The sequence below is a fragment of the Cyclopterus lumpus genome, chromosome 1, assembly GCF_009769545.1.
Source record: "Cyclopterus lumpus isolate fCycLum1 chromosome 1, fCycLum1.pri, whole genome shotgun sequence".
NCBI lineage: Eukaryota > Metazoa > Chordata > Actinopteri > Perciformes > Cyclopteridae > Cyclopterus > Cyclopterus lumpus.
In genome coordinates, this window is record NC_046966.1 from 19,334,799 (window position 1) to 19,361,593 (window position 26,795).

At 43.1% G+C, this 26,795-nt stretch overlaps 1 protein-coding gene across 7 annotated transcripts; it reads left to right on the plus strand.

Annotated features, from left to right (window-relative positions):
- Positions 1-963: 963 nt before the first annotated feature.
- fam160a1a (family with sequence similarity 160 member A1a) lies at positions 964-26,697 on the plus strand. 7 transcript variants are annotated; one of them, XM_034535077.1, is made up of 14 exons: positions 964-1,222; positions 1,674-2,018; positions 9,628-9,693; positions 11,844-12,060; positions 15,706-16,374; positions 17,790-17,948; positions 18,106-18,192; positions 19,042-19,209; positions 19,922-20,001; positions 20,135-20,337; positions 21,290-22,273; positions 22,362-22,540; positions 23,038-23,158; positions 24,423-26,697. In XM_034535077.1, exons 4-14 carry the CDS (start codon positions 11,956-11,958, stop codon positions 24,611-24,613), a joined length of 2,946 nt encoding a protein of 981 aa, XP_034390968.1. In that variant the 5' UTR covers positions 964-1,222; positions 1,674-2,018; positions 9,628-9,693; positions 11,844-11,955; the 3' UTR covers positions 24,614-26,697. The 7 variants fall into 7 exon arrangements, with proteins under 7 accessions (XP_034390968.1, XP_034390976.1, XP_034390985.1 ...); XM_034535085.1 differs by having other exon boundaries at positions 1,726-2,018; XM_034535094.1 differs by lacking the exon at positions 1,674-2,018.
- Positions 26,698-26,795: the final 98 nt, after the last annotated feature.

A 26,795-nucleotide genomic window follows, 5' to 3' on the forward strand; every position in this document is an offset into this window, starting at 1 on the left:
AACACTAGTATCTACATACTTCTTGAAAGCTGCAATTCAACGGCTTGTCCGCTAGATGTCACTATATCACTGGGTATCTTTATAATCTGGTTAAACTTTAAGTTAAAAAAAAGGTCTCTTTCATTTGAACCAGTGCCAGTATTTTCAGTTAGTATAAATCACCGCGGAAGAACATAAGGAGAAATGTGTGCATGGAATTTCTTCTGATTGCTCAAATTGTGACTTGAGTTTAATGCATCAATCAGTCAATAATAACACATGTGGGTATTGCCTTCATCACAACTCCACTGTATAATTTCACGCTGTAAATCATGTTCACACTGGAACTGCAGATGGGAACACTGGGTGGAATTAGAGACACAGAAGCCTACAGTGTAAAGGGTATACTAATGTGGTTATCATAAAGTAGGAGTTTAAAAATACCATATCAATATGGACGAAAAAAAAACATTGTCTCAATTTATGAACCAGCTTTGCTGGGTATAAGAGATATTTGTATCAAATAAAATAAAAATGGTTATCCTTATCCTTAGGGCTCTTATTCAACCTGCCCTTGTACCTTCATTTTCTGTCAAGCAGGTGGCGACATACTGTAGAAATCTGAACTCTCTAATCATATCTCTTATTTTGATCGCGTTTTGATCAAATTAACCATGATTACTTTTAACTTGCTTCCTGATCCATGGATTAGGCCGATGTTAAAAACTACGGGAAACAGACATTGCATCCAAATGAAGGTTTCAACTGCCATCTGTGATCTGTTGTTATTAGGAAGAGTGTTGCCTCGCATTTAAATATATAAACCTTGTCCAAGTTTCGACCCTGAAGGTTATTGAAACTTGATAGTGAGTTATTCTTCTTCTTATTGATAATTTCTCCCAGGTTTATTTCTCACGAGGGAAACTAACACTCCTCCAGGGGACGTGGGCCTGTGTGTATCTCAGTGGGAGGAGCGTCGAAATGAGGATTAATGCAGTTTCACTTAAGTGTGTGTGTGCGTGTGTGCGTGTGTGTGTGGTGTGTGTTCCGCGCTGCCGAGCAGGTTAAGTAGCTCGGTTACACGGATAATAACTCCGCGTACTGTTATGAAAGGGGGACATTATGGAGCAGTGACAAGGAGTGACCCGGTTATTTATTCCTGAGAGGAAATAGCGGCTGTGTGTCGGTGCGTAAACCGGCTGAGCGGCTCTTTACTCACGAACCGGAGAGGATCCGTCCGACGGTAAGACATAAAGAAAGAAGGAACAAGTAGTGTTAACACGTGTGGCTTTATCTCACGGTAAACATGGCAGTGACATATTGGTGCTGTTGGATGTTCCATGTGTGTGTTTTCTTTTGACAGTTGCGCAGTCAGTGATTGACATGCGCGGGTGGCTTGAAGGGTTGGGGTTTAGGGCAACCAGAGGTCTCAGCTGGGTTCACTGGGGGATTCCCAGTCGAAATGACCACTGGTCTTTGCATCCTTCTAAAAAAAAAAAGGGGGGGAAAGAAGTGGAGAAAAGAACCCCCCCCTGCTGTGTTTCCACGTTGCTTCCCCCCCCCCCCCCCCCCCCCCCTCACAGTGGACCCGCCCTGTCTCTAATCATAGCTCACAATTTATGCAACGAACACGTCGCCGCGTAATAACATGTTTCCCAACGTATCTGATTCCTCAATCCTGTGGAAACCTGCAGCATCGTGGCATCCGCGTGCGTGTGTTTGTTTGTTTGTTTGTTTGTTTGTCAGCACCTGGAAAAAGTTACTTCACAGCGGAAGTCTGAGGGGAAGCCGAGCTCTGCTGGTCCACCACACCGGGAAGGAGACCGCACGCATGTCGGTGTGGAGTTACCAACCAACGGCATGCATGTTTCATGGCGGGGCCATCCTGTGTGAGTGACAGTCCTTTTTACAGGTGCTCTCCTCCTCCTCACCTGCGGAATCAATGTGACCCTCAGTCAGCTGACCGGAGGCCAGTTTGTGGGAAGAAAAAACTGTTGTTGTTCTCTCTGTTTCGCCCTGCTGCTCAGCTCACAGGGAAGGTATGTTTCCTTCCTGATTGTTTGTTTGTTTGTTTGTTTCCTCCTTGTTTGTTTGGAAGTTAACTGGATATTTCAAACGCTTGTAAACAGAAGGATATGTTTAGGGCTGCACTTGACCAGTCAGTTAATTATCTCTCTCTATTTATTGTGTCTATAATATGGCCATAAATAGTCAAATGAGTTATTATAAAAAGGATATATTTTACAGCCAGTGGATGGAGTTTGAACAGTTGCAATGGAGATGGTCATGGTCACTTTCAAAGCCACCGCCTCCACCAACAAACAGCCTTGTGTTCAGAAAGTCCACACTTGGGTCACATGATAACAAGTGAATCATCTCCTCCTGGAACTATTCGGTCTTCTAATTTGAGATCGAGTGTGTGCACGTCCTCATCAAATGTGGCTGTCGTGGTCTTAAAGGAGCTCCTCGAATGGAAGCTCCTCGAGTGGAAGCTCCTCGAGTGGAAGCTCCTCGAGTGGAAGCTCCTGAGAGCGCGCTGCTCTACAGCGGCTCTCTTCTTTCCTGTCAATCTATCAGGGTTTTCTCTGCAGAATGAAAGGTATTTGTAAATGTCGTCACTTTAAAGAATGTGAACTTGGGACATTTTCATGATTGCAGGGAAGCAGTTCAGTGTGATTTTTATGTTTCTATTTTTTTCTTGTTGTGTTTGACCATGCTGCACTAAGTCCCTGTTTCATAGCGAGGTCTTTCTGGCGCTGTCTACGCAGCGTCTGATCTCTGTTTATGTACATAATCGGTTACATGCCGCGGGTCTCCGGCTGCCTCTTAATCTGTTCCACTCCAGAGACGACAGCAAACATGTAAATCTCTATTTATTTATTTATTTATCATAATGACCTCCTAAACCGGTTTAGGAGGTCATTATTTTAGTGAAGTCCTAAGATGTATGTTGTACAAGTTTCTGAGTAACGCGTGGCTAATCGGTCATCTGTATGATTACCAGTGACGTTCAGACACCAGTTAACTAGTGTTTTATTGTAGTGATTGCAACAACAACAAAAAAGATGCCAAAGGGACGGATGGATCATCTTTTGCTGAGTTAATCAGTTAAACATGATGATACGTTTGGCCGAACCTGTGGGGAATTGGGATGGAGCAGGTGCTGCAGTCCCCAGCAGGTGTTAACCTTTCTCACCACAGACGCCGCCAGCTCAGCTTTGTCCCGTGCTTGGGATTAGCCCCACCGTCCCCATTTCTGGCCCCACGCTGACCCTGAGAAGTAACAGACGGCACGAAAGCTATGTGGCATTAGCGACTGGCGGTATTTCTTTAGCGACTCAGTCTATAATATCATCGTCGCCTTTTTTATTTAACCTCCATTAAAAGAATAGTTCAACTTTTTAGTTGTTTTTTTTTTCTTTTGAGTTTGATGAGAAGGTTGAAATCACCCTCATGTCTGTGTTGATGGTGTGAAGCCGTAGCTGGGAGGAGAATAGCCGAGCTTATAGCTTAGCTGTCTTTAACTGTGAGCGTTAATACGTCAGCAAACAACTTCTCTCTTTTTAAAGATGTAGTGGAGTAAAGTTGTCCTGAGCTGAGAATCAAGTTGCTTTCCCTCTTTGTGTTTTTAAATTGAGCTTTTGTGTGCTTTGGTCCGTGAGATTGCACGTTAAAAAAAAAGCGTGCTGATTAATTAAATTAGATATGTGTAAATAAGGAAGCTCTGGAGGTGTTGGTACGCATAGTTTTGACATTTTGGAGAAAGCCAGACTCGATGTTCTCGAGGCTGACGACGCTCAAACTTTAGCTCCATAAGAAACAAACACTGTTATTCTAAATAAAGTACATATTGGCCTATTTGTTGGCTAACCTGTGTGTCTCATCTCAGTAAGAAGAATCACCCTCAACTTCTATTTGGAGTGAAAAGAGTAGAGATTGTCTCTGAATCTGGTTTGAACCACTTCTGTTGCCATAGAATGAGCTGGAACCAAAGCACAAGTCATGTTTGTGAAACCTGCAGTTTGACATAGAAAAGTAAACCACAGTGGAAGAGGCCATTGTTTGTCCAAACATACACTAGTTTGCATCTCCGTTGCCATGAAAATGTCTGAGGGGAAAAAAATGGTCATCATATTGTAGAAGTTGTTTTAAAAGGAATGAAAACCGGTTTGTTGCTCATCCACACACAAACTAATATTTGACACAGATGACCCTGGCAGGCTTCTTGGTATGTTCTGTATTCCCTCTAAACACATTTAGTATTTCTTTAGTTGGCTGCGTATCCGTTGCTGTTTGAACCCTCTATTCATCCAGTTGGCTGAGTGCACCAGTGCAGCTCTGCAGCTCGCTCTCATCTCTCTGATAAACACCTCCTAACTTCACACACATGCTATATCTTCCAGTCCACATGCAAAACGCGGCATTTTCTTTCTTTTTTTTTTTGATCAGCAAGTGAGACGTGATGCAAACGAGCTCCAGAGGAAGCAGCAGGAGCCGAGATAGGAATGACCCGCACTAAACACAGTCTCATCAACGGCAGATGCCTATTGTGGTACTGGGATGGGCTGAATACCAACATGGAAGTGGGAACGATGTCCCCCCAGCTCACATTGGTGGTGCATAAAATGTGGTCATTAAGGCGGTGAGGAACAGTGAAAAACGACGTGTATGTGACCTGTTGTGTAAAGTATCAGAAGGCATTTGTAACATTTGGGTTGTAACAATCTGGGAGGGTAATAACACAAAGAGATGCTTCATTTTCTACAATTACGCACACATGTGGCGGTCGCTTTACCACGTTAGTCCAGATGGAAATATCTCAACAAATAAGAGACATTCATGGTGCCCTGAGGATGAATCCTAGGGACCTTTCCCTTGAAACACTATATTTGTCCCCGGGCCTCCCCCCCCCCGACATTACTGTTCCATAAGAATTATAAATTTGGCACCGGACCATGATGTAGGGAGCTTAAGTTTCCAGAAGTCATACTGTTAGATAAATTAATATAATGTGAATTTGGTCGATTTTAATAACATGAAAACTATTGAGTTACATCTTGCTGAAGAAAAAACAATACACTCACACCTTTAAACACCCATAATGTACAGTACATGCATTGACTCAAGCATACACAGGTGTCCCTGTCTACATCAAAAAGCCATCTCTCCGCTGTAGGCTCTCTTTCAAGAGCGTTCACACTTTGTGAAGTCTTTTGATTTGATCAAAAGGGCGTAAGAGCTCTTTTATCCTCGTGTTGGCTTCTCTAAGTTATTATCTTCTTCTTTTTATTGGGCTTTGAACGCTGTATTTCCCCCACCTGTGTGTTGGGTACTGCTGCCTCCCCCCTCCCACGCTCCCAGCTTCACGAAGCGCCCGTGTCTCTGTTTGAACATGTTCATGAATCTCCTCTCGTGATCACGCGGCGTTATTGTACCAGCAGCCTGTTTCTGAAACCAGTTTGGAGAAACCAGCCGACACCCTGCCAGCCTTCGTTCGTGTGTGTGTGTGTGTGTGTGTGTGTGTGTGTGTGTGTGTGTGTGTGTGTGTGTGTGTGTGTGTGTGTGTGTGTGTGTGTGTGTGTGTGTGTGTGTGTGTGTGTGTGTGTGTGTGTGTGTGTGTGTGTGTGTGTGTGTGTGTGTGTGTGTGTGTGTGTGTGTGTGTGTGTGTGTGTGTGTGTGTGTGTGTGTGTGTGTGTGTGTGTGAGAGAGAGAGTCAACGCAGGGAGCGACACCATCTGCTTACATAATCACAGTCTTATCCCACGAGTTATTTAAAGTCATTATTCAGCACCTGTTACTTCATATATGGAACAGTATGATTCATGTACGGTGGAAAGAAGTTAATGAGAAAATTATTCATGGGAAATTATGCTTATTTACTTTTATTTCATCCGCTTCTTTTCACAGTAGGCTCCCAAAAATAATACACATAAATAAATTAAACTATTTTTAAATGATGCGAATTAATACATTGAATTATTCTTTTTGACATTTTGCATTCCTTTGTCCCTTTTTTGTTGTGCTGCTGAATGGATTAAGATGGATAAATTATCAGAGCAGGCACTGTCATCACCCGTAGGCCTTACATATTTCATCAGCTACTATCACTTTAATGTGCCTGTCCGTCACCGCATTGCCATGGCGGCCACCTCACTGTCAATTATGTAATAAGGCTGGTTCAACTTGAAAAAGTCTGATTTGAGTCCTGTCTGCTGGATGTTGCAGCATCGAGCACCCTGAACGCCTCACCTTTTTAGACAACATGTGTCTTTGCATATCTACTTTATGGAATTGAGGTTTAAAAGTCTTGTTTAGCAAGAAAGCCGATCTGTATTGTGAGGACAGGGCGTGTCCCGCCTCTCAGCTATTTGCCTGTGTGCATATGAAAACCTCTGGGATGACTGAAAGCTGACAATACCAGAAACCAGATCATAAAAAAACTGACAAAACCCCTTGAGGGGAGCATTTCTCTTTCTTTTTCTTTTTCTCTCACACTGTTTGCTCCTTTCAGCTTTGGGCTTTTTATCTCTTCTTTCCTTTCTTTGCAAAGCACGCAGGTGCAACACAATAGGTATAACTATGTCACCATGTTTACCTTGGGAGAGCCTGTTGCTCTCTTTGCTGCATCACTTATGAAACCATTCACCGGTTTCCAGCTGTATCAGTGTAGCGATAATAAATAACGATTTGCAGTCGGAAAAGGCATTATTACATGGTCCAGAAAAAAAATGGATGTTTTGTAACATGTCCTGGCTCTTATCTCGTCTCTCGTTCATGAGAAAAGATTACTTTTGAGTCTGCGTCAATTAGCAAAGACACAGAGGAATAAATGGAGGCATCGGCTGATACTCGTCACCGTATTTAAAAAAATAGCAGTAAAAAGAAGTTTCTGTTTGGTGTGACTGGATTCTTGAATTGTGAGACCTTCAATCCCGGCCCGACATCAAAGAATACATCAAAGAGTCGAAAGAGAAGAGAAGAATATAATTAGTGCATCAGAGCAAACGAGTTTCTTAAAAATTAAAAGAAAGAGGGGAGAAAAAAAGTGTCTTGAATGTTTGGGCAAAAATGAACCCAAAGTACCGAAATAGCAACATATGTTTAGGAAAGACCTTCTGAATTATGACTTATGTGTTGAGGTGACTCAGAAAGTGACTGACACAGGGAGGGGACCCTGCCTCTGCACTGAGAGGAAAGCCCGGGCTGGATTCATCTACTCTGTTGATCGCGTCTCCGACTGTGGAAGCGACGAGAATTAGTAATTATCAAAATTGCCATAATTGGATATTTGGAAATTAGGAGAATCCGGCGAGGCTTGTGTCTCAATAAGACTTCTACGCCGCCAGTTTGAGACTGTAAACACACAATTATGCACTCTCATGTCAACATTCAGATCTCAAGAACCGACACACACACACACACACACACACACACGCACGCACAAAATATGTATTTTTAACAACCTATATTTTAGCATGTGCTCTGCTTGTCCCATTTCTGGCTCTACTGTATTCCAGGTTATTTTGAGCAAGTAGAGCAGTGGCTTCTGGGTAACTGTGGGCTCTATGTGACAGCATGACAGCAGGTACTGTAAATTAGAGCACAATGTAGGTCAGGGCTTTTATTAGCAGGCCCTTTGCTGGATTAGTTGTAAATCATATGTTATCCTTAGATTGTTCGGAGGGTTTTAAAATGCTGGTGTATTGATTTACTAAATCCAAGTCTTGACCCATTTGGCCCATAGTTCAATAAGTTAACCGTACCATATTTGAGAGAAGGAAGTCCGATTATTGTTGTCTGAGAGCAGCTAATCACTGATTACATCAGGCTAATCTTGCAAACAGAGAAAAACAAACTTTCAGAGGCTCTTTTTGACAATAACCGGTCGGCATCAATAACTCGCAGGGCAACAGGAGTGAAAAGTGAGGCTGGTAAACAGGTGACAGCGGTCTACAGCTAGCGGGTTGATGAACAGTGCCGCAGCGAATCAGGATGTCCCGCAAAAATGTTTCAGCATCTCAAGACGGGAGCAGGATGTGATAATTCTATGTATTTCCCTGCTAAAATGCTACCAAATTATGGCTCATTTAGTCATGCTAATCGTTATTTATCTCTGTCTTCTCCACGAGTGACTTCAGCCCAACCAGTTATTGCTTAATTAATAATTAAAGTATTAAACCTTTTATACAACCTTTATTTTTATATATATATATATATATATATATATATATATATATATATATATATATATATATATGTGTATGTGTGTGTATTTATTTTTATTATAATGATCACACACTAATTACCTCAAACACGTACTTGGCATTTCTGTATTGCAATTTCTTCTCAGCCAACACGTACCAATATATCCGCAAGAAGATAATATCAGTTCTATTAGTAAAGCTTCTCGTCTTTGGTTAAATAAATTTTATGTTAAACTGAGAGACTAGTTTTGGAAAAACACAACGTACAATAATAACCAATATGACACAAGCCACACCAATAATCAGCCCAAAGCAATAAGAGCAACATGACTCAGGAGCAAGGGAACGTGACGGTTAACCGCTCTCTATATATATTTCACTGCTGACATACAGAAGGAGGGTTGATAACACAGGACCGTTATCGCCTCAGTTATACAAGATGAAATATTGCAATTATACTTTCGGCTCAGAAAAGGAAAAGAAGGAGATTTATAGTCAATTTCCAGGCTGCTCTAATCAGCCTTTAACCAGAGGGTTGGAGTTTCTGAGCTCGCATGTCAAAGTGTCCTGAACAAGACGTTGAACTTTAAATTGCTTGTATGTTGTAGAACAGTGAGTCCCTGTGAGTTACACTGAATCCAATGTACGCCTCCATGGGTGGCCGTTATGCTGCGCTCCATCTGTCGCCCTCTCACTCTCTGTTTACGCGACGTCACACTTTTATGAAAGATTGCATGTTTTCCAAGAAACCCACATTTTTTTACAAGCGGGGTCCGGACCTTTTTTGAATCTGCCCACTCTGCCGATTTGGAGTCGCCTGGAAACGAGCAAACAAGTTTATATGCCATATATATATATATATATATATATATATATATATATATGTATATATATATATATATATATATATATATATATATGTGTGTGTGTGTGTGTATCATTATGTTTTTAATATACGCGTGATTTAAATTGTTGCGGCTGCTGCATTACGTGACATGATTTCCCACGATGGCTCGGTGTAATTGCTGGGGAGGGCAGTTGGCCTCTCGCTGTTGTAAAGGATGCCAATTACATCACTAATTGGAAGAGACAATGGTGTTATTCTCCCACGATGGAGGGATCATGAGGATTTGATATTGATGTTGAAATCCTGCAGAAACATGCCACGCGATTGGTTCATTCTGATCTTTTTCTGCATGTTTTTTTTTTTTCTTCTTTCTTTTCTTGCACCGCCTCCTTTTCCCTTCACTTTCTCCCGCCTGCTTTCCCTTTCCTCCCCCCCTTGTAACCTCCTCCCTATCCATCTCCGTCCAAGAAGCATTTCGGAGAAGCTTACTCATGTCCAGTCACTTCCCACCATGCCTGGCCTCTCACACGCACACTCCCTTCCTGCTCCTCTCTTTGACATATCTTCATCCCTTATTTTCTTTCTTTGTGACAACAGGACAAGAAATGAGGGCCTTGTCTGCGTAGCGAAGCGTCCCAGTTAGTTAAAGATGGTTCAGCGAAGGTAAGAAATCCCACAAACGCACTCTCTGGCCTCGACGCGTTCACATTCCTCAAGAATCCGACCGGCTCTCTCCTAACTGAAAGCAGATGGTGAAGGTTTGACTGTGTGCCTGGCTCTGCCTGAACTCGGCGGTTCGTGGGGTTGTTTCTGCCTCACTTGGGGCCAAGTGGATTCAAAAGAAGGGGTTGAGCTGTGATTGGCTGAGAGGCCCATTTAGGGGCAGGAGCTCGAGGCTCAGATTTGGTGTTGTGGCATGCAGCTGCTGCGTGTTTCACAGTTGATCCCCTGTGGTGACGGAGTGCGTATGATCCTGCGTTGTGTGTTGTGAGTGTTTAAGTCCGTCCTGATGTTGTTGTGTGAGTGTGCAGAGACAGATGGACTTGGAGCTTTCCGTGTCCTTTTTAAAGCGACGCTAGCGGCTTCTGGGATGCCGGTCCGCTGGTAAGAATCTGTTGGGTGGATTTAGATGACGTTTTGTGAAGGTATTCACGGTCCCCTGAGGATGACGCCCACTGATGATCCCGTGACTCTTCCTCTCGCGTCACCGTGAGGATTTTTCCTCAACATCTCATTGGAATTTTGTTTGGTTGTTTATGTTGCCAAGAGTGATGAATCCCAGTGGATCTGACGTCTCTTCCTCTCGTGCAATCGTCAGGTTTATTAAGATTAAATTTTTCAGATTCTTTGGTTTATGACATAATATCTGCAATACTGAGAACACTCCCATCAGCATCAGCTGTATTTTGTGTTAAGTGCTAATTAGCAACTGTTAGCATTAGGGCCGCCACTCTTAGTCAATTAATTGGCTGTTTTGGCCTTTCAAACAGATGTCTTTCAGCGATTAGTCGTTTTTTTAATGCTTTTTTCATTCCAATGACTTATTTCCAAGAAACTTGTGAGCACGGCTCTTGTAAACGCAAGATTTTAAGTTTTTACTCTTATTTGATCAAACTTTTTTTTTTTCAAAATGTACCAAAACACTGGCAACAAGGAAGATTTTAGGTAGATAATAAGAAAACTGAAAAGAAAATGTAAATCATACCTGAACTTAAACACCTGACATCAAACACTAATAATTCAGCTGGTTTACAAGATATTTAGCCAACGCTGATCTATAGAGGGAACCATAAAGTGCATCTTTGGATGAATGGAAAAATACAACACTGAATTGAAATTATTTTGACTCTTTCAGACCATAAATAATTCATAAATAGTTACTGATTGGTTTGGGATGGACTCAAAAAAAATGATCTGTCGATTAAACCGATTAGTCGACATGTAAACATTATAACTGCTCAACATCAAGACGTTAACGCTAGTTATTGTTAGCATGTTGACATTAGCATTTAGCTGAAAACACCATGGACTGTGATTTCTATGTACATGTGCAGAAACATGTTACAGTCTAGCAGAGAACTGGATTTAACCTTGATGTGTTTTTTTTCTCACATTATCCAGTTTGAAAAAGAACAACACTCTTTCTGTTCCTCGTGTACTTCTGTCTAGTTTAGCAGAGGAATGTCCTCTCCAAGGGAGGCAACACATTAGTTCCTTTCTGGGGTAAAAAAAAGTGGGAATGTTCCAAATTTCCATGGTGCCGATGTGAGTGTTGGAACGGATCTGCAAAGCTGCCCTCGGGCTATTTTCAGCTAAAATAAAATATATATTTGTCATGCAAACAAGCAAAGCAGACCTCACTTGCCGAAGTATGTTGTCTTTTCCCCCTCTAACTCCCCACACTCAGCCGAGAGTTATTCACACCCGGCCGTTCGCTTTCTGATGTCAAAATGTTGTCAAAATGTTTTTCTGTGATGAGAGGGATCTCGGGGGGCCTGCAGAAATCCACTCTGGGCGTCTTTAGGTAGTCCCGAAACAATTTTACACCTCTGTCTGAAAGTACAGCGTGCTGCAGGCAGCCAAAGTGGAGTGAGATATCGCGTCTCTCCTCTCTCTCTCTGGTCATCTGACTTGGCCTGTTATTGTTCTCTCTCCTGCATACCTGTCATAGCTGCTGTCTAGCCACGCAGAGGGAGAGAAATGCACCACAATCTCCAGTCTCATCGGTGCATCCGTGCTGCTATCTTATGAATCGACTCTTTGTGAGTCTCTATATAATCACATCTGCTTCTTCTTTTTTCCTGCATCCTCAGGTCCCCTGTGATTATGCTTCCTCCCGTGGTTACGGTTGCACCAGTAAGCAGTCGGGAATGTCCACCTCCTGCCTATGACATGGTTTAACCCACTCACGATCCGGTCACCGTGATGGCCTCCATGGTTGCCAATGGAAACCCAGATGGGCCGTCTCTGGTCTTAAAAGGGGTGGATCCGGAGACCTGCATGATTGTGTTCAAGAACCACTGGTCTCAGGTAAACGCCAGCACTGAATCAAGAAGTCCTGCAGCTTCAATGAAACATTTGACATGTCAGGACATCCACTTATTTACTTTTTATATACCTCCGTGCTGGCGACAGTCGTGGCTGGAGGCATTATGTTTGGTCCGTCCATCCATCCAACTAGTTTTGCAGAGAGTAAGACAGGAAGTTCAATACCACTCTGGGGTGTACGCATCTGCATTAAACCACACACCTTCTGACCAAACTACACAGCTAATCCCTACAAGCTAATCTGGTGACAAAGTGAATAAAAACACTGTGGAATTCAGCTTTATTTGTCTGTGAGCACCACGAAGGGTCAGACCCCACGCTGACACACTAATGCAGACATTAAAGCAGCCGACACTTAGAAAAGTGTGTTGATAGCTAACCCCTTTGTGTCTGGCCACTGTCATTCTGTGTAACGTTGGTTCATCTCCGTGGGCCAGGTCCCACCGGGGTGAGCAGGGACACGAGCTGCTGCGAAGAGCCAAACGTATGAGACAGTCGGCCTCCCCGCTGCCAATATTCCACTGGCCATAAGTGCAGTTTAGTGTTGCGGGGACAGCTCTGGAGTCAGTTTCTATTGTCAGTAAGGTAGAAATAAAGAAGAATTTGTGCAGCAGAAGGCTGTTTTCTAATTCATCCACTGAAGGAGGAAAGTTTCCTAAACATTTGCACACACAAGCATGATTTTGTAGTATCACGACTTGCATATTGGACTACTCACAACAGTAAGATGTAGAAACTTTGAGACCTTCAGTACACAAACACTAAAAGTGAACTTTTCCATGAATAGGAGATTTGTATCCAGGAGTTACACTTTTTTGAAATGAGAAATCGTTGCATATTTATATATTTTGGATTTTAATTTGTTTTAATTATAGAATTTAAGACATTTCATCACAATCATTTAAACTTTTTAGTGGACACTATACACAAATTATTATTATGAACAGAGTATATGTCTTTAAAATATGTCTGGAACGTGTCTTCATTTTTTTTAAGTCAGAAGTTGTCAATGCAATGGTTTAGAATATTAATGTCCTTTTGCTTTGTGGGTGATTCGTGTTTTCTAATGAATATTACATCCCTTGGTTGAAATTAAAACCTACTTTCTAGAAATGTTAGTATGTTCCAGTAAGTGGACCTAGTTTTGTTGGAATAGATGAATTATTCCAGCAACATGCGCTGCGTGTAGCTGTTGTTGTGCTTGGTGAATTCAGATTGAGGTAGAAGAACTGTGTTGAAAGTCAGCCTATTGTTTTGAATACAAACCTGCCGTGGGTCGCCGAGGTTAGCAGGCTTGTTGGCCCTGAACATAATGGGAGGTTACCATTGTAGCTCATGCATAAAGTCGGGCATCTGTATTTTATTTGACTTATTTACACATTCACATATTTCTTCACTCGTCCCGGCTTGACTGTGAACGGATCAAATGAGAGCTCCGTGTTCAGATGAAAGCTTGTTTCGCTTAAGGCGAACTGGCAGCACAATTTCCCTCCTGCAGAGTCTTATTTACCAGCTCTGCTAATCTGAAGAGCGATAAAGAGTGCTCTTGACTTTGGTTTCAGTTCGGAAAAACCTTGAAACCCGAGTAACATGTCGTGAGTAGTATTGGCCTTGTTCCTCCGTGAGGAGCTCTGCAGATTAGGTTTATGTTCATTTGCTGCGTCTTATCTGCCGCTCTTCAGGCCTCACTGAGCTCATTGTGTTTGTTGTGACATGCAAAGCGATCGGTCCGTTTCAGCGGCTGCCAACAATCTCTAATTTTATGACAGTGAAGAGCCGTAGTGACGAGGAACAAAACTGCCCTGACTCCTTTCCTTCCAGGTCAACGTCACACGACCCCTAACAAAATCGGTCCAAATTAAATATACGCATGACGAACATTTTTATGAACGTGTTTCTGTTTAACGGCGTGTACCGTTCTGCGTGTACGTTTAAGAACATCTTCAGAGTTCAGGTAAATTAGTCTTCAATAACAATAATAGTTTCAAGAACAATTCATTTTTGGGCATCTGGACCATATGCTAAAAGTTTAAAACATATTTGTTTTTTTATTCAATCTTTTCATCCCAATTCTCAGAATAATATTTGGGATTATTTTTTGCAATGTTTTGATTGGTAATTCAGAGCACTGCCTGGATCTGACACTCCATATGTCATTTTGCATTAATAATTCATAAGGTATGTGTCCAAACACTCATGTGGGCCTGTTCTGTATAAGATGAGTAATGTTACAACTCCAGCAGCTTTAAGAAAAGGCACCTGCATCAGCACATTTAAGAGTGTAAAAGTTGACAGGTACTTAAAACAAATAGATGCATCTTTAAAACGTATAAAATAAGTTTAACTTTTCTTCCTAATCATTTGCTTTATTGAGTCCTTTTTAAAAAAAATGCTAAGTTCTATCAGTCTATTTTAAAGTCCAGGTTAGGGTCGACAACATGAAACACATTATGGCATTTTCAAAACTGAGCTTTCACATCAGTGGGTGTTTTTTTATTAACCATTTTAATTATTCAGATAAGTTTAACTGAGGGCAGTGCTCATACACAGAAGAGTGTCACAGATGTACACCTGGAAAGTCCCCCCGGTATCTGTCTGAAAGGGCCTTGCTCAAGGGCACCACACTGGTGGTAATGAGGATGGGGAGTTGTACCGCCAGTGATGATTAAATCTAAAACTAAGTGTTGAATTCTAACACTTTTTAAAAGCAGCTTTTATTTTGAAAGTCAGATCCCTGAACTAGAGATGCTATTCTGACCTGAGAATGCTTACTAGAAGCTACTTTTCTAATAAGACACATATTTTAGGCATCATAGGTGAACAAACCTAAAAGGTTCTCTATACTGTATTCAGAGTAAATCTATTGTCTTTCAACAGCTCTCTACTTGGCGACGGCTGAGACATTAAATAGTTGTTTGTTACTGTATATATATATGGCACCGTTAGGGATGTGATTGAAATGCTAGTGTGCTCTTTTAACCTTGTTTGCAACTCACCTTGATGGTGTCAGTAATGACCTGACTCTTCCACACGTCCAGTCAGAACAATTCTTCCTCGGTCAGAGAGCTTGAACTGGGCCGATCCCACTGGGCTGTGGGCCCCATCGGGCTAAGGCGGAGATTACAAACTCTGTTCTCTTGTTTCCATCAGCCAGGCCCAGCCCTCTTGTGCACTGCCAGTTATTGTCATGGCAGCGGTGTCAGACCGGGGACACTGGCTCCATTATTGTGACTCTGGTTTCTACGCAGCCGACACACAAGGGAGGGAGTGGATACACAAAGGACTGTTTCACTGTGTGCGACCAAACTGAATCTGTAGTGTGCTGCTGGTCTGTTTACACCCCATTATTGTTGATAATTAACCGGGTAGAAAGGAATGTTTTTACCTGCAACTGCTCTAAAGAAAAGAAAACACTGACTTGTACCATGTGTCAAGTGTCCATAGTATAGTAGATATACTTTACATTGTGACAGTGGAAATGCTTATACTTTTTACTTGAATGTAGGTATGATAGCCAAAGCATCATAGCTCATTTCTTTGCTGCAAAGATGATCTTCTTGCATGAAATTCAAATATGTGGTCATCATGTGTTCAGTCGACTAATAATCCTCTCGTCTCTTATTGAAGGTGGTGAAGATCCTGGAAAAGCATGATCCCCTGCGCGGCACCTCCACCCTGCCCTCCCTCAGTGTCCTCAACCTCAGCGGCGGCCCTCGCTTCGGCCCCGTCCCCGGAGACGAGGCGAGCGCGGTGCAGAACTACGTGGAGCACATGCTGTTCCTGCTGATGGAGGAGGAGAGCGGTCAGGCCGGCGCCATGGGCCCCATCCTGGAGTTTGTGGTGATGGAGAACGTGATGGAGCGTCTCTTCGTGTGGAGCCTCCGCCGGGAGTTCACGGACGACATGAAGCTGGAGCAGCTCAAGATGTACGAGATGCTGGCGGGCCAGGCGCGCCAGCCCCTGCTGCACCACAAGCCCATCCTGCGGCCGCTCATCATGCTGCTGTCGTCCTGTTCGGGCACCGCGGCGCCGCAGGTGGAGGCCGAGCTGGTGCTGCTGCTCAACCAGCTGTGCTGCGTTCTGGCAAAAGACCCCTCCATCCTGGAGCTGTTTTTCCACACCAGCGAGGACCAGGGAGCCACCAACTTCCTCATCTTCTCCCTGCTCATCCCCTTCATCCACCGGGAGGGCACAGTGGGCCAGCAAGCCAGAGATGCACTGCTGCTCATCATGTCGCTCTCTGCCGAGAACGAGCGAGTGGCCAAACACATCGCGGAGAATACCTACTTCTGTCCGGTCAGTCCCTCTGACAAGTTACCCTTTGCCTTGTATTTGTGTACCTGTGAATCTCCTCACACTGAGCCCCTCTGTTTGTGATCTAATTAACGCAACCTTTATGTCTGAGGACTTGTTCACACCCGTTATCTGACAGATCCCAGACTCCGGTGACCCTCGGCGTCATAATCAGGCAAAACACGCGCAGATGAATTCATGACGCCTCGTGAAGCAAAGTTAAACCATCTCATTGAGTGTTACACATGTCTGGCATTCATCAGATTTAGGCACGGTTGCAATATAATCCCATGTAAATAATGCCATTTACCCACAGCTGCAGACATCGCAATGAGAAACTGCTTTTGATGTGATGCCAGTTTGACAAGTGACGTCTGAATTGAATTGGTTCCACTGGCAGGCGACGAGGATAATCCTATAGAGGATGTAAACATCAATGCAACACTAATGATGCATCGTCTTACAGTTTAATTACGCTGCGGTGCCAGAGACTGTGTCGTTTTTTTCAAAATCCTGCCCTGTAAACACTTGAAATTACACCTCGAAGAAAAGACCGAAATCAGGTGAATGCTGACCCTTTGTTCCAGGGAAAGCCTGCTGAATTAGTGGCCTAATTATCGCATCATGATGATCATGAAAGAGAAATTATAGGCTATGAAACTCAAGTGCTGCTCAAATATATTTATAGAGCTGACCTGTAGAAGGTCAATTCACATGTATGCTGATGGAGGAGGAGGAGGAGGAGGAGGAGGAGGAGGAGGAGGAGGAGGAGGAGGAGGCTGGCATGTACCGGAGGCTGCTGCAGTGCTCTGATCTTACATTATCAAAATCGAAAAGGAGAAATTATTTGCAAACATATTTTACAGTAAAAAAGTTATAAATATGTTGTTTGAAGCTGAAAATGAAAACTGACAGCAAAAGATATTACCGTTTATACCAAACACTGCCTCATTAATGTATAATGAAGCCCATAATATTCTCTAGTTATTTTTTATTAGACCCTATATATCACATGACACTAGGTTTGCAGCACAGGCAAAATCTTTCTCACGATGTAGTGTAAGTATTATAGTTTATCATAAAAACATTTACTTAAGCACTTTAAAAAACCCTTAACATCCATCTTCCTGTCGTTACTGGTCACCAACCATGCCAGCTAATTAGCACCAAATGAACGTTCTAAGTTTAGCAGGTATTGTAGTCATTAACCAAAAACACCATCTTGTCTCGATGATGATGCGAAGTCACACATTTCACAGGATTAGTGAAAACATTGACCATGAATCAGCCATTGTCTTTTATCTACAATAGTGTAAGATTTCATTTGATGTTGACGTGTCTCTCTCTCTCTCTCTCTCTCTCTCTCTCTCTCTCTCTCTCTCTCTCTCTCTCTCTCTCTCTCTCCCACCCACCCCCAGGTTCTGGCCACCGGGCTGAGCGGCTTGTACTCGTCTCTGCCCACGAAGCTGGACTTCCCCAGTGCCGATTGGCACTGCCTGCACAAAGAGGACTGGCTCCGGGTGCCGTCCCTCGTCCAGTTCCTCAACTCGCTGGAGTTCTGCAACGCTGTAATTCAGGTGAACGCGTGTGACGACTGGCACACACACACGCACACGCACACACATGCACACACACACATTGACATTGACATGGTCACGTGGGGTTATTCACACGTGGTAAATGGCGGCAACCTTCTGCTTGACGGCACTCTTGTATTGATGTGCCCGTTCCCAGGTGGCCCACCCGGATATCAGAGACCAGCTGGTTAGCTACATCTACAAGGGATTCCTCGTGCCTGTCCTAGCACCCGCTCTCCACAAGGTCGGTACTCCTCTTCCTTCCCCTCTTCACCTCACAGGCCGCATTTTGACAATAATGCATTAATGCTCAATGTATTGTTTGCGGATGGCATTTTACTGAAGGTGGAAAATCATGTGACGCACTTCAAAATACAATGTCTACTGTTATCAATGCCGGGGGACGGGGTTAAAAGATACACATATCGAAGTAAAGGAGGAGTTCGACATTTTGGAAAAGGGAGCGAGCGGAATAAGAAGATGGATACAACTCTCATATCTGAGTCCATCTTCTCATCTAACCAGGCGGCGAGCTGCAGATCTGAAAAGTGAAGCCAATGCAGAAGTGCCTTCTTTTTTTTTTAGAAAATGCATTTTTTTTCACTGGCCATCCTGAAACTGAGAAAATGACTCTACTTCTCACTTGATTTTCAGTAAACATGAGTTCATGGTCTCAATCGCTAGTTTTTTCTTCAATACGCAGCAGGATTTTCTTTTCCGGTTGCAAAAACCAAGATGGCGACTGCCAAAATGCCAAACTTTGATCCCACAAACCAATGGGTGACATCACAGTGACCACATCCACTTCTCTTATACGGTCTGTGAATGTCACTTTAGGGCAAGAACGACTAAAAAGATCGCCTTTCTTCCCCGAGTGAATGAAATCCTCTCCAAATTAAGCTATACTCAAAAGTGTAATAGAAACAAAAATACGTAATAATTTATCTGTGCAGACCTCAAGAACAGTGTACTGTATACAAAACATTGTATAAGAATATCCACACGATGTCCTCATTCTAACATCTTCATATAAACTGTAGACATGTTCTGTAGACACATTCTAACTGACTGAATACTTTCTTCTTCTCTGAAGCTGACCCTGGAAGAGGTGATGACCACCACAGCATACCTCGACCTCTTCCTGAGGACGGTCTCTGAGCCGACGCTGCTGCAGACCTTCCTCTCCTTCATCCTCCTCCACCGACATGAGAACGTCCACATTTTAGACACTCTGGTCAGCCGCATCAACACGCCGTTCCAGGTACAAGACGAACCCAGCACTGTACATGTTTTGTCTTAAACACACACACACACACACACACACACACACACACACACACACACACACATACACAGACACACACTCACTCTGCACTCAAAAACAGCATGACTCGTGTTTAATAACTCCAGGAAAAACGACCCCAGAGGCACTTTTGGACCCATGCTGAGATATTAAATGCCAGCCTCAAAGCTGGCAGAATGTTGCCGTGGTAATGCTCAGTTGCAGTGACATCATCCCGTTAGTGAAACAATTGATATTTGTGTGTGTGTTTTAAAAAAATAATAAAAAATGTTAAATCTATTTTGAAACATCCTGAACATGAATAAGTAATGGCTTCTTTACATCGCTGTGTAAACGTCTCGGGGCGTTTCCTCCAGCCTTTGCTCACCGTCGGCTTCGGCACACCTGCAACTCTGTACAAATATTAAAGATGTTTGCTTTTCAAGTCTGTTGACTTTGAGCCTAATTAAACATTAACTAACATGCAAATATTACACATTTCGGCTATTGTTTGCTTTTACCCTTTGAAGTTTAATAACTTATTAAGTTAAGTATATATACTTTACAAAAATCTCTCAACCCTCGACCTTCTCTCGGATGAATGATACAATGAATGCCAATTAATGACTGTTTCAACAATTAATGAGTGACAACGTTTCAGTAGTAATCCTTAGTTGTTGTAACCCTGCAGTTGGGCACTGTGTCCCTGGCACTCTTCCGCACTCTGATTGGCTTATACTGTGAAGACGTGATGCTGCAGCTCATATTGAGGTGAGTGGCACGCACGCTGACTTACCCCAGCTGTGAAGCATGGTTCATCTAATTGGTTTACGACAGACGCGTTTACTTTCTTCCTCTCAACGCTGGTTTTCCTAACAGGATCCGTTCCCTTTTGCCTCCCCAGGTACCTGATCCCCTGTAATCACATGATGTTGAGTCAGAGGCGTGTTGTTGGGGAGAGGGACTGCTACTCTGTGTCAGCAGCCAAGATCCTGGCGTTAACGCCGTCCTGCTGCTCTCCCGATCACAGCCCCCCGCCTCTCCGACAGCTGGACTCCATCCTCTTTTCCAAGGGTGCAGAGACTCCCAACAACACCAGCGCCACGGGTAAGAAGTACGGCACATTAAAAGTCTGGTTTTATTACAGCAGTTTTGGACATCATTTCAATGGGTCATGAAACCATTGTACTCACCAAAGTAACTGCTAAGGTCTGGGAACATGGAGACGTTGCTGTGCAGATTGTAATTAAGCCAACTGTTTTCATCTAATCTACTTTTTTTTGTTGGTAAATCACTATAAGGAGAAGACCCAAGTTGTAATACACTAGATGATTATGCTGTCCATTGGCTTATATAGAAACCAGTTCATTATTATTCCAGCTGAATTGCAAAGGGAAGCAGGGTGACGCAGTGCGTCGCCCTTTAATCCTTTTAAGGCCGTCCACACGCGAGGTGTCCTTGAGACTGGGCTGCTGCTCTCAGCTGTGAGTGTACAGCCTGTAATGCTTTGACACTACGTAATACTTTTAATTTCTTTAGAGTACTGTATGTGCTGCACATAAGCCAAAATGAATGTCAGCTTTTATGGATGTTTTCTTTGTTTTTTCGTTCCATTCGAATCCGCTGCAAAGCGAATTCATCCGGCAGATTTGACTATTCATAACCCCAACGGAGTGAGTGCATGTTATAACCTCAGTGACTGTGGCGTGCAGACAAAACAAACAGAACAGACCACTGGAAAGCAGTAAGAGTGCTGAAACCCAACAATAATAAAGCGCATAATGTATTAACATTACATTTCCTAAATCTGTGTAAACATGGCGTTGAGCACAGTGCGAGGTGTTGATGTGCATCTCTCTGGGACATGGACAAATAACAGGGTTATATGATTATAATTATTCTATCAAATAGTGAGATCTCTTGCTGTTTCACTGTATTACATCACTTTACCCCCTGTGGCTACATGTCAAACTCATTAGTTGTGCTCCGCATGAATGCTGCGCCGAGGCGCTGCACGCCAGCTTTTATCAACATTTCATATCTGTTCTTTCTCTTCCAGAGGAGAGGGAGAGCTTCGTAGAGGATGACGATGGCTCGGGTAACTCCTGCACCATCGGCTCAGAGATCTACCTGGATGTCAGTTATCTTCATTACCTCTACGACGCCCGTCTGAGCATCAGCAGCTGCATAAAGGCCTGCCAGGTTTGGTCCGCCCCGTACGACGGCGAGGACCCCCCACCTGAGAAATACCAGCCCGGCGTGCTGGAGGAGCCCGGGCTGAAGAGTTGGCAAACCCAGATGGCTTTCAAGCGAGTTCCGCACCCGCTAGCGCCTCGGCCCTGCCCGCCGCCCAGAACGGAGCCGCCCTCCATCACCCAGCAGGAGCTGGAGTGGGACGATAGCTACGATGCGTGCCCGGTGCAGACCGGACAGGCCCCTGTGGAGCCTAAACGTCCACAGCCGCCTCCTGCTGAGCCCCCGAAGCACATCCAGGAGATGAGGAAAACAGCCATCATGTTTGTACAAGGTTCGTATATTGAGGAAAACGAGTTCCAGGACGACGTCATGGTGTACGACCTCGTTGCCAAGAAAGACACCAGAGATATTGAAAGCGTTAGGCTCAAATCCAGCGGGTCGGAACCGGGATCAGCGGAGGTTCCCCTAAAAAACGGACTCAGTTTAACACTTCCAACCTCTGTGATGGCTGATAAAAATACCTCGGACACGAAGGCCAAAGGTCAGACAGATTGTAATTCCCACCTGCAAAACACCACAGCTGCCGAGCCGGGTGACGAGCTTTTGGCTCAATACGAGGAGCTCATTCGCACGTTGGACACCAAAGCAGGTGGAAAGCAGTTCAGACCCGATGGAGAGTTCAAGAAGCCCGTCACGCCTGCAGAGGAGGACGAGGATGAGGAGGAGGAGGAGATGGATTTCACCTCCTTCTCCGCTGAGACGCCAGAGCCCGAGAAACTGCAGTCACCGTTCGGGCCCAAGTTTGGCAGCGGAAGTGTAGGAAGAAAGACGTCGGCGCCTTTCACCGGTAAGTGAAGGGAGACTTTTTCTTTGCAGCAGCAGCGCCAAAAGAAACCGCACAATTGAAATGTTGCTGCCGATTATTCTTCCCGCAGGTCCGTTTGTCAGCGTGCTGCTGTCTCGTCTGGAGAACATGCAGAGCAACACGCTTCAAGTCAACTTGCTGCTGACGGGCATCCTGGCCCAGCTGGCGGCCTACCCTCAGCCTCTCTTGCGCTCTTTCCTTCTCAACACCAACTTGGTCTTCCAGCCGACGGTTCGCTCCCTTTACCAGGTAAAGTCGATGCGTTGTGCAGGAAGGAGCGAGGCTTTTACTGTCCTGCCTTCCCTTCATCGAGTCGACAGAATGAAGACATGGAAAGCTCAAAGAGTTTGTTGGTTTGGTTGCATACTTTTTGCTATTTGTTTTATGTTTGTTGTGTCTGTCAAGGGACAACAGATGCAAATTAGCTGTAGCTATAATCTGGTACAGTGCATCAAATGGTGACATTTATGTTTTAACTGTACATGGTCCCTTTTAAATAAAGATATATATATATATATATATCGCTGAAAGATGTTGAATCTTCAGCAGTTCAACTTTCAAAAGTGAGATTTAAAGTTAAAGCACAATGAATGTACAGGCAGAGAGCACTTCTTATCTTTCTTTTGTCAGCTCATTTGATTTATTGATTGAAATCGGGAGAATAAAAACAAAAATGTTTCTAAAGTAGCGCAGCCTGGTTTAAATCTAGCTTTAATCCCCTGTTTCCTTTCTGTGCTTCCCTTCAGGTACTGGCCACCGTGAAGAACCAGATAGAAGAGCAGTCCGCCACCAGAACAGACTTCCCAGAGCTGATCACTGCCGCCCAACACTGGCTGCTGGCCAGAGAGACTTCCCTCACAGCTGCAGGTGACAACACACCCGCATCTGGAATGTCGACAGCTATGGCTGGAATCTGGTGTCTCGCACAGATCTATAACAGTATGAGTGAGGCAAGACACTTAACATTAACATTGCCTGTGAATGTGTGTGAATGTTAGTTACAGCTGGTGGAACCTTAGCTCCTCCCATCAGGGTGTGAATGGGTGTGAATGGGTGTGAATGGGTGAATGATGTCATGTAGCGTTAAAGCACTTTGAGTGGCGCTATACAAGTACAGGTCCATTTACCATTTACCAACATTTAAAAGAATAGTTTGACATTTTGAGATGAGTACCGGAGTTATATATTTTTTTATTCCTTTTTTGTACGGTATCAAATAATATATAATATGTGATATATATATATATATATATATATATATATGTGATATAAGCAGTGAGCATTAGAGGGGCATTCTTTATTTTTTGACACACGGGCGATAGAAGTGTCTGGTTCCATTCTCGTGAACGCAATATTTCAGGAACACCTTGGATGGAATTTCTTAAATATTTTGAATTTATAAAATTACCGCAGTTGTGTCACAGTGACCTTTGACCACCAATCTTTATTCATCTTTATCATCCCTAATAATGATAATAAAGAACATTATGTATTTTACTCTTTTTCTTTTTATATACAGTAGTACAGTAAATTGTGATCAACAGTCTTCAGATTTTAAAATACATTATAAAATTGATGGCCAGAGTCGAATTACAACAGTTGGCTCGGGATGAGACTTAAAAGCTTTGAGCATTGTTTTTATTGTTTTCGGTGACAAGAATATAAACTCGTTGGGTTCCTTGAGCTCAAAAATGTGCCGTCGAAAAAAATGGGTCGAGTTCAAAACAACATCTGCATTGGTTACCGGTCGTGTCTGCTGGGAACCAGAATAAATTCTACTTGATTTTCTGAAGTGAAGTTGCCGTTGAGCAGCAGCTGAACCCCGGAGCGTCGGGCCTGTTTTTGAACCCCGGTTCCCCGTGCTCGAAAAAAATTTAAAATAAACTTGTTGGAAGTATGTTTGCAGAAAAGATAAGAGCCCAAATTTTCTATAAAGGGAATTTCTCAGTAGGTTAACGGGAACTTTCTTTCCTGAAAAAAGCAGCACTTTTCTGGCTGAAATTATTTTATAAATTGGAGAAATCATTAACGGGAATATATTTACAAAATGTCTTCGATTCCAACGCAGAGTGTATTCCTGCTTTTTGTTTTCATTTTGTCATTTTTACTCATTAAATCTTCACGTTCTCAGACGACAGCAGAAGCTCCGCCCACGGCGAGGCCGCAAGGATGAGGAAGAGTTCGCCGCCGCCCAAACCCAAAGCCATCTCTCTGGAGCGGACGGAAGTCTTCGCCACCGTCCTCTTCACGGAGTTCCTCAAAGAACTGGCTGCTATCGCACAGGAGCACTCCATCTTATCGTACATTCCTATGGAAGAGTGATCGAGTCCCAGTAGAGTCCAGTGACTGAAAGACTTATAAAGTTTTTTTAAACAATGATTTTATGGTCTTTTTTTTCAGGCACTTTTTGATGAAAAAAAGTCTTAGCCCACGCAAGCAAAGATAATCAGTTCATAACAACTTTAATTTAATCTTTCTACTTCTGTCTGGCAGCCAAGAAGGAGGCGTAGACTTTGAGCTGTTTGCTGAGGCCTGCACCAGCCCGATAATGCTCATAAGAGCGAGCACCAGGTCCACCGACCAAAGACTGTACAGAGAAGATTTGAGCAAAAACAGCAACGTGTTCTGAAGCAATCATCAGCTCTTATCTGGACTTCCGAATGCCGCTGCTCAGTGTGGATCTGTTAAATACTCAGGTGGCTTTTCGGAGAGTTGTTGCCTCTTTGCCGTAGGATTACGCGCCATATCTGAGCACCGCGTGGAGCCTCGGCCGCTCTCGCAGGGCGAGCCTTTGAATTAACAGCATTAAAATGTCATTTGAAGATTTAACTGTCGGAGCCGACATCGTCACACCTCCAGACGTCTTATGCAACCGTTACATGACAACTTTTTGTTTTGGGGCAAAACCGGTGGGTCACATTTGGTGTTTAGGTGTACATTTGTTTTGGTATTTTATTTTTGTTCCGGTAATTCGTGACGGTACCTCAGGAGTCTTTCTCTAAACGGCCTTCGGGTGAAGCCATTTCTCTACAATGCACTAGTTTCTCGCATCAGTGGGCTTCTCGAGACCTGACCTCCGAAACCAGAATTATTCATGCTCTATTTAATTTGCCTTACTTTAGTAACGCTTTATGATGTACATATTGTTAGAAACAGAGTTCTAATGACACAGGACACTATGCAAATCGTGGATATTTTGGGTATAATTAGATATTTTCAGAACGGGAAGGGGTATTTAAGAGTTTCTATCGCCATATTAGTTTCTTTTCACGTGGTTATATTAAAGGCTAGTTGTTACGGTTTGTGATTATTTTCTATTGAGGGATTGTGTAGGGTTTTGTAGTTGTGATAAGTCTCACATCACTGCTAAGAGAGTCGTAGTTTTGCATCTGTTGGAAAATATCTCGCATTGAAACGGTTACAGAGGGCAAAATGTCGAACATTGCCTTTCTTTTAGTCCAGGTATTGCACATGGTTGTTAAAATGAGACAATACAAGATGTATATTTTGTTACAAATCATGCCTCAGCTTTCTTAATGAATTTACCAGGACAGAAATACTTCTTAATTAGTGCCTAAATTATGATTTCTGTTCACATTAATGCCTAATTTCAAATGGATTTACACAGGAACGTATTGTTTTTGTTGAAGTTGTCGATTGTCAAAGTGACGCTCTACATATTTTATTCCTTCACAGAAGACAAACCAGGTTTCTAGGAGTGCAACAATCACGTCATCTATTCACAACTTGATGTCAAGATATAGTTCATATAATGTGGACATTTACCTTGGAAATATAGTCTTTTTATAATAGAATTGTATGCAGAAAAATATGTAAAATGATGAGAACTGTTTGTACAGAGCTCATTATGTCTGAGATAATGGATAATGGAAAAAAAGAGTAAATTATTAAGTGTAAGTCTGTAAATCTTTCAAAACTACACTTTGTTGTAAATCATCTCATAAGACAAAGAATTGTTTTTAACTTTAGTCTTAAACCTGGATTGTGTGTTTTTGTTCCTATTTAAATCCATTCAGTTTCTACTTGCAACAGATCATGCAGTGGGATCTTTATTTGTACAATAAGGGCTTGGAAGTGTATATTTGTCAGAGTGGTTAAAGTATTTCTCTCTGGTAAAAGACTGTTTTTCACACTACAGTCTCACTGCAGACACCTCAGCCAGCACACATTCATTCAGTCTGGGTAAACAAGCCCAGCACAGCATGACAATCTCTGTTGTGGCATGAAGATGTGCGTTATGACCAAGATCATAGACAAGTTTCTGTCTCCGTGGGTTTTTATTCCAAAGATTCAACCTTTCTTACACCATTCGGCCTCAGTTTTCTGTCCAAGACCCAAAGGCATGCCTCTTTTAATAAAGCCAACTTCTGGTAAATGAAACTGGATGCACGTATTTTGTTGACTTTTACCCATCATACTCTTTAAAAAAAAATACAATAAAAAGGTTTTCAAAACAGAAAGCCAACTGCTTCACCTGACACAA